This window comes from Sinocyclocheilus anshuiensis, unplaced genomic scaffold (genome assembly GCF_001515605.1).
Source record: "Sinocyclocheilus anshuiensis isolate Anshui unplaced genomic scaffold, SAMN03320099.WGS_v1.1 scaffold579, whole genome shotgun sequence".
Taxonomy (NCBI): Eukaryota; Metazoa; Chordata; class Actinopteri; order Cypriniformes; family Cyprinidae; genus Sinocyclocheilus; species Sinocyclocheilus anshuiensis.
The window spans coordinates 2,462,427-2,470,387 of record NW_015551075.1 but is presented as its reverse complement, the minus strand read 5'-3'; the positions used below and the strand labels follow the sequence as shown (position 1 = coordinate 2,470,387).

The 7,961-nt window shown below is 39.0% G+C and overlaps 2 protein-coding genes across 3 annotated transcripts in view; one reads left to right on the top strand and one right to left on the bottom strand.

Moving 5' to 3' along the window:
• Positions 1 to 2,353, top strand: part of spg21 (SPG21 abhydrolase domain containing, maspardin) — a 5,622-nt gene extending 3,269 nt beyond the window's left edge. For both annotated transcript variants that reach the window (XM_016452261.1, XM_016452260.1), the window contains exons 8-9: positions 976 to 1,116; positions 1,670 to 2,353. In XM_016452261.1, the coding sequence (XP_016307747.1) occupies positions 976 to 1,116; positions 1,670 to 1,795 (267 nt within the window). In that variant the 3' untranslated portion in view covers positions 1,796 to 2,353. The remainder of the gene's footprint in view (positions 1 to 975; positions 1,117 to 1,669) is intronic.
• A 2,990-nt stretch (positions 2,354 to 5,343) lies between these two features.
• Positions 5,344 to 7,961, bottom strand: part of LOC107662285 (ankyrin repeat and death domain-containing protein 1A) — a 15,537-nt gene continuing 12,919 nt past the window's right edge. Inside the window, exons 14-15 of the mRNA XM_016452252.1 lie at positions 6,000 to 6,131; positions 5,344 to 5,580 (exon numbers count right to left, since the gene is read on the bottom strand). Coding sequence (XP_016307738.1) covers positions 5,519 to 5,580; positions 6,000 to 6,131 — 194 coding nt within the window. The 3' untranslated portion in view covers positions 5,344 to 5,518. The remainder of the gene's footprint in view (positions 5,581 to 5,999; positions 6,132 to 7,961) is intronic.

Here is a 7,961-nt window from a genome sequence, read left to right as displayed (position 1 = left end):
TCTTTTTCACTTCCAAAAACGGTATACTACCGTAAAATTAATGTCCAATACATGTAATGTTCAATACAGTTTTTCACTGTATATAGTAGGGGAATTTACCGTTAATCATTTAACAGGATTTTACTGTAGCATTTTTACAGTCTTTTACCGTTAAATTCACGGTAATTTTTTACAGTGTGCATTTATTTGAAAAATAAAAAATACAGTAAAATATTGTAATAAATACTGTTTTTTTAATTTTTATTTTAATATATTTAAATGTAATTTATTCCAGTGATGCAAAGCTGAATTTTCAGCATTATTGCTCCAGACAGGGGAATTTACCGTTAACCATTTAACAGGATTTTACTGTAGCATTTTTACAGTCTTTTACCGTTAAATTCACGGTAATTTTTTACAGTGTGCATTTATTTGAAAAATAAAAAATACAGTAAAAAATTGTAATATTGTAATAAATACTGTTTTTTTTGTTTTTTTTTATATATTTAAATGTAATTTATTCCGGTGATGCAAAGCTGAATTTTCAGCATTATTGCTCCAGACTTCAGTGTCACATGATCCTTCAGAAATCATTCTAATATGCTCAATTATTACAGGTGCTCAATTATTATTAATGGTATATATTATAAATAAATTTTGCAAACCTTTTTTGCCGCTTTGTGAAACTAGTAGTACATTTTTTCCAGGATTCTTTGATGAATAGAAAGTTCAGTGAACAGGATTTATTTGAAATGGAAATCTTTTGTAACATTATAAATGTATTTACTGTCACCTTTGATCAATTTAATGCACCCTTGCTGTAAAAAAAAAAAAGTTTCTTGTGTATCACAATTTCCACAAAAATATTAAGCAGCAGAAACGGTTTTCAACAATGATAATAATAAGAAATGTTTCTTGAGCAGCAGATCAGCATAATAAGAAATAAGATGTAGAAGTTTAACATTTTAAAATATTTTGCCCTTCTTTGTCACTCAGGTTTTTGATCAGAGTGCCCTGTCACACGAGGCAAAGGAAGAAATGTATAAGCTGTACCCCAACGCTAGAAGAGCTCACCTCAAAACAGGTGGAAACTTCCCGTATCTGTGCAGAAGTGCGGAAGTTAACCTGTACATACAAGTGAGTCCACAGTTTCAACCAAAAATTACAATTCTGTCATTATTTACTCACCCTCATGTTGTTCCAACCCTAAATGACTGACTTTTTTCTGTGGGACATGTATGAAGAAAATCTGAAGGCTGTTTTCCATGCTCGCTCTCCTGCAATTATAATAATCTGAAGATTTCAAAAACCCTATGAAAGTACTCAGATTGTGTCCGAATCTTACCCATACGATAGCTTTGTGTGAGGAACAGAGTCATTTCTGTTGTTATTTGCTAAAAATCTTCAAGTCAGTTCTTGAACAAATTGTTCATTTGATCTAATTAAGAAAACTGGTCTGAATGATTCATTCTGGAATTCACAAACTCACGACTCAATGATCTGATTGCAGCAGTTAATGACTTTCTGGAGGAAGATTATCAGTGAATAACGACAGTCTGTTTTAAAGACATAAGGACCAATTTTATGATACTTAAGCTTGACATTTTCAGTGAATAGAGATAAAAACAATGCAATCATGTTGTGATTTCAGGGGCTTAATTTGCACTGTTACTCTGGTTTTATTCCGTAGATACACCTGCGTCAGTTTCATGGGACACGGTACGCCGCTATCAGTCCAGAGATGGTCAGCGCAGAAGAGCTGGAAGTGCAGAAGACAAATCTGAGCAACGACAGCGAGAGTGACGACGAATCGTAGAGAGCCCAGCAGGCTTCACACAAACATCCTCTGAACGCTTACTAGATGAATCGGGACCTGAATTTAACCCGTTTCAGCTACACAACATTCAGAGGTCATGTTTCGGTATTCTGTTTTTCTATGACCTTAAACTCAGTCAAATGTGAATGGAGCCTATTTTCACTTTACAGAAAATAAACAATATTTTGATAAGTATAATGACTGTAAATAAGTGAAATTGAGTACATGGTTAGTTTTCATAGAATGACATATTTTGACCCGGTTGCCTTACACAATATAAAACGCACGTCATTGTTCAATTTAGCACTTTTTGCTTCTTGAACTTCATTTTCTGCCTTTTGTACATTGGTGTTATTTTTTGTTACGTTTGTTTGTATGAATGTCGTCAACGTCATTATGTGTGTTGCTTGTTGGAGTCATGCACTGATATAAAATGAAACTTGTTTCAACATCAGATTGTGTAAAACCTATTAACTTTTCCAAATGACGTATCAGGAGTGCTTGATTTGGAAACAAATCGAAAAGTGTCATTATTTACCTAAATAAAGCTGTGTAACCGCAAAAGACCGGTATTGCTCTTTATTATAGATTTACAACTATTTTAATGACACGTTTTGCATTTGCTAAAAGTATTATCATACAATTAAAACACTGCTATGACTACACAATATAAATTATGAAAGTGTTTATATAAGAATCAGATTAATGAATTAGGCATTACAAATTTATGGCATGCAAATAAATTCAACATTTATTTAATTATACAATGGTATCCAAAAACATTTTAAGTATCATCTACATACCATAGTATATGAATATAGTAATCATTCAATACCATGGTATTATTACAACAGTATCGTGACGTTTTTCTGAGTGAAACATCTTATGGGATCAGAATAGAGGTGGATGTGAAAGCCACTGGCTTAAAGGAATAGTTCACCCAAAAATGACAATTTGTGGCAAATGTACTCACCCTCAGGCTATCCAAGATGTAGATGAGTTTATTTCTTCAACAGAAAAGATTTGTAGAAATTTAGCATTACATCACTTGTTCACCACTGGATCCTCTGCAGTGAATGGGTGCCGTCAGAATGAGAGTCCAAACAGCTGATAAAAACATCACAATAATCCACAAGTAATCCACACCACTCCAGTCCATCAGTTAACATCTTGTGAAGTGAAAAGCTGTGTGTTTGTAAGAAACAAATCCATCAAGAAGTTTTAATTTCAATCCATCGCTTCTGAATCAGGAAAGAAATATGCACAGACCAAGCACCAGTTACAAGTGAAAACAGTCCAAAACAATTAAAAACAAATATTATGGACTATTACAGAAAGATTATTGGACAAATTATTGGAAGGAAGCCTTGTGGCAACAAAAATACAGAAACGCAGAACTTCCTGTTTTAATATTTTGTTTATTGAGACCGTTTGTGTTGCTTGGACACACTTTGCAAAATCACTCCCGAAGAAAACAGCTGCATGTTCCTCAGAGACGGCTGGTGTTGATTATTTTGCTTGCGTCATACTTTCACTTCATTTAAAACTGACAACTGTGATGCGCCTGACTAGCATTTGGGTTTGTGCACACAATAATATTTGGTCTGGTTAGATATTCACTGGTGTCTGCAAATTTGCAGAAATATTTTCATACGTCAATATTAACTTTTAACCTGTTTCAGATCAGCACTGAATTTCCTGTTGAGTCACAGTCCACTAAAGCCATTATAACAAAAATATAAGTATAAATATAAATATGATAAGTACACATTTCATTACACCAAATACACAAAATAATGTTCTTTTTAGCAACATCATATGACCCCTTTAAGCTGTTGCTAAAAATAACATTATTTTGTTGTCTTTGCAATCTTTGCAACTTTACAGATCTTCTTTATGCACTAAGAGCTTGTAACACTCCAAAGAGAAAGAAATCGTATCAAAAATTTAAATCATAGCATATGACCCCTTTAAATGGTGGCTGTCATAAAAACTTGTTTTCATGACAGATTTATTCAAATATTGAAGAACAGGTTAAGTAAAAATATAATGAATATAGGCTATAACAGTGAATATATTCACCAAAATGCCTACAGTTCTCTAGTTTATTTTTCTAGATAACTAGCTGTGGACACTGAATAGCTTTTCTGAGGTAATTGTTACGTGACATATTAACAAGCTGTTTCATTGACGTCTTTCCGTAGCTGAAACACTGATTGAGCAATTACATGAGACATGTTACATTTTCAACATACCTTCCGATGTTCCTTCATGTTTATTTTGTGCAATAACTAGTAGTAAGGGGGAAATGTTTGATTCACGTGCACTCTACTTTCATAAAAAAAAGTTACATAATTTTGAAGCTCAGACTTTGTTTTATATCAAGTAACAAAGCACAAAGCTTGTTATTACAAATAATGTTTAGGGAAGTTTTGTTTACTCAACTGAAAACAGCATAAAAGATTGATTCTTGGGATTTAAGAATCAATATTATCAAGTAACAAAGCACAAAGCTTGTTATTACAAATAATGTTTAGAGAAGTTTTGTTTACTCAACTGAAAACAGCATAAAAGATTGATTCTTGGGATTTAAGAATCAATATTAGTTCCTCAGAGAATTGATTAAAATCGAGAAATCAATGTCAGGCCAGTCCTAATCTGCATTAAATACTGCAGAGGTTTATTAATCAATTAATTTCATTGCACCTTCTCTCTCTTGTCCCGTGTTCATATAAGAACATTTGCACACACAAAAGTTTGGGCCTTTCAGTCTGGCGAGTCTCATAATGAACAGGATGATCAGTCAAGAGACTCTAACATTACTGCACACTACACACACACACACACACACACACACACACACACACTTAAACACGTCTGTTACCCAGTATCCTGGCTAATGCAGCTGCATTAGTATTATATTTGTTTCTAGTGTTAAAAATAACTATTTATTACAGCAGAAATGCTGCATCTACAAATAAATTTAGGACAGAAAGACATGCATAACTGTAAAAATGAACCTGAAATTCAGCATAACCAAAAATGTTATTGTTTGGGGAGTTTTTCCTGACGGAGAAAAAAAAATCTTCCTGTTCTCCTAAAAAAAAAAAAAAGTGCTGTAATTTTTTTTCCCCACAGAAACACATTGTTTTAATCCAAAGTCATGTTTGCTGTAAATATTTGCTCTGGGTGTGAATGGCTAAGTTATCCTCTCAGTCACATCACTGAGGTTGTATTTTAGGGAGTATGTGCGTTTCATCAGTGCTGTGTATTTGAAGAGCATCCGATCTCCTGGCTGGTACGTGCTCAGTCCAGACCTTTCTCAATAAATCTCACATTGTAGAGCATTTTTTAGCAGAAGACGGATCCGCATTTGCAAGCTGTCGCATGCTTTCTGTTTGAAAGAAAAGAAAGTTTATAAAAGAGGGAAGGTAAAGCAAGGTTGTAGACAGTGAAACAGTTAAAAATAATATACTCTTCCTGTTCCCCTAAAAAAAAAAAAAAGTGCTGTAATTTTTTTTCCCCACAGAAATACATTGTTTTAATCCAAAGTCATGTTTGCTGTAAATATTTGCTCTGAGTGTGAATGGCTAAGTTATCTTCTCAGTCACATCACTGAGGTTGTATTTTAGGGAGTATGTGCGTTTCATCAGTGCTGTGTATTTGAAGAGCATCCGATCTCCTGGCTGGTACGTGCTCAGTCCAGACCTTTCTCAATAAATCTCACATTGTAGAGCATTTTTTAGCAGAAGACGGATCCGCATTTGCAAGCTGTCGCATGCTTTCTGTTTGAAAGAAAAGAAAGTTTATAAAAGAGGGAAGGTAAAGCAAGGTTGTAGACAGTGAAACAGTTAAAAATAATATACTCAATAACTCTGATCTGAAACCCAGAGAGTTTTCTCGCTGATTACAATAGTCTAGGCAAAATCATGGTCAAAACAGGAAAAGACAGATATAAAGTTGTCAGTTCTTGGCCAAAATAATCCAACTACAATTTTAAAATTGAATTTGCACACAAATTCACTTCAGGGCATTCTGGGATAGCCTTCAAAAAAGACACATGCAATTCTGCCAACAAGCTCTTCATTTTGCTGCCTTTGAGTCTGAAGTGCACATATGATGCATAAAAATTCAGTTTAGACGGGCATCACAACAGGTTTGGGAACAGACCTTATACACGTATAAACTGAAATGCTGAATTCACCTGCCAGATCGATCCTTGAGATTCCTATCAGATCTTCATACAAACCCTTGATGGGGTTTTCTCCAGCAGTGATCACTCCGTGCAGCCAGATGAGCAGCATCCTGTGCCCATGCTCCTTGTAGCTCTTTGTACCTTTAAAGTTCAGAGCTTGTCATCACTATGACGGATATCTGTTGGTGTCTTCAGTTTAGTTTGAGTAGTAGTGCCGAGGAATACAACGGCTCTTAAGGATCTTGTTTTCTGATTAAGAATTCAAAATAGAGTTAAGCAGACTGCTTCACACTAATTACTATGGTTACTGGCTCATGTAATTGTGGCGAGGGGGGCGTGGGAAGGCTGCAGCGGGAGAAAGGGTTTGGAGACGAGCGGTGATAAGGAGGTCAAGTGAATAATGATTAACACCTGTCTGTAATTCCAGTGATTGGGGGATAGACGAGAGATAAGCGCCCCGCAGACCTGGGAGAGGAGGCCAGCTGCATCTGAGAGAGAGTCGGAGCAGAGTGCGTGTGTGTGTGTGCAAGACTGTGGAGGCAGAGAGCCGAGCAGCACTTTTTTTTTGTTCTGTTTTGTTTTGGGGGGAGTAAATAAAGAGGTTTACCCGCCACCCCTGACTTCCTCATCCTTCATCTCAAACGAACTGTATTACACTGGTGCCGAAACCCGGGACGAGGAAGCCGGCACGCCGCCTTCCCGAACTACGAACTGTATTACACTGGTGCCGAAACCCGGGACGAGGAAGCCGGCACGCCGCCATGCAGCCAGCTCAACCAACGCCGCTTGCGGAGCTCGTTAAGTCGCTCGCCGGGCTTCACCAAACCCAACATCAGGTGCTGATGGACCTCAAGCTGGAGCAGGAGGATCGGTTCTGCCTGTTGGTCCAGGCAAAGGATGAAGACCGGCGGGCTCCTGATCCCGCTGCTGACTGGGGAAGCACAGGTGGCAGCCCAACATCTGCCTGTAGCGAACCTCCTGGCTCATGACGATCTGAAGCGGGCCATCCTTCAACGAGTCGGTCGTACCCCCGAACAACATTGGCAACGCTTCCGGTCAAGGGAGCTGGGGGACAGCGGCTGGCCATTCGTGATGGCCCAACAGCTCTGGGACGCTTGCCGCAAGTGGCTGTTGGCGGAGGAACGAGACGTCGAGGGAGTGGTCGATCTGGTGGTGCTGGAGCAGTTCATCGTTCGGCTACCCCGGGGGACGGCCGAGTGGGTCCAGTGCCACCAAGGCCTGGGCCGGCCTGCTGGAGATGCGGGGACCCGGGTCATTTTTTGGACCGGTGTCCAATGATGGAGGTGGGAGCGTTGATCCGGGTTCCCGACTCCCCGGCGGCTGCCCCCGATCAAGCCGGTCTGTACCAAATACCTGTGAGTATCAAGGGGGGTACATATCAGGCTTTGGTGGATTCAGGCTGTAACCAAACCTCCATTCATCAAAGCCTGATGCAACAAAGGGCGTTGGATACGAGCCGCAAGGTTAAGGTGAGGTGTGTGCACGGGGATGTGGTGGACTACCCTTTAGTGGCTGTTAGTATTCGATTTCGGGGGAAAACGCATAGAATGAAGGTGGCAGTTAATTCCCACCTTGACACAATTATCGGGGGTTTTGTGTGCGGATGCTTCTTGGGAGACAGGGCTGGGAAACGGAGAAGCGGTGGCGCAGGCTGGAGATGCGGTTTCGGGACCTTCACAGGATTCAGAGGAAACGAGAGCGAGGGCGGAGCTTATGTCCCCTGAGCTGGATGACTGGATGACCAACCACTCTCTTATCCTTATTTTTCCCTTATAAAAGATAGGTTGTATCGGGTGACCCAAGATACCCAGACAAAAAGAGATACAACCCAGTTATTAGTCCCAAAAAGCCTTTGGGAAATGCTTTTCCAGGCGGCTCATAGTAGTCCCATGGCAGGCCACTTGGGGGAGGCAAAGACACGTCAACGACTCATGGCCCGATTCTTTTGGC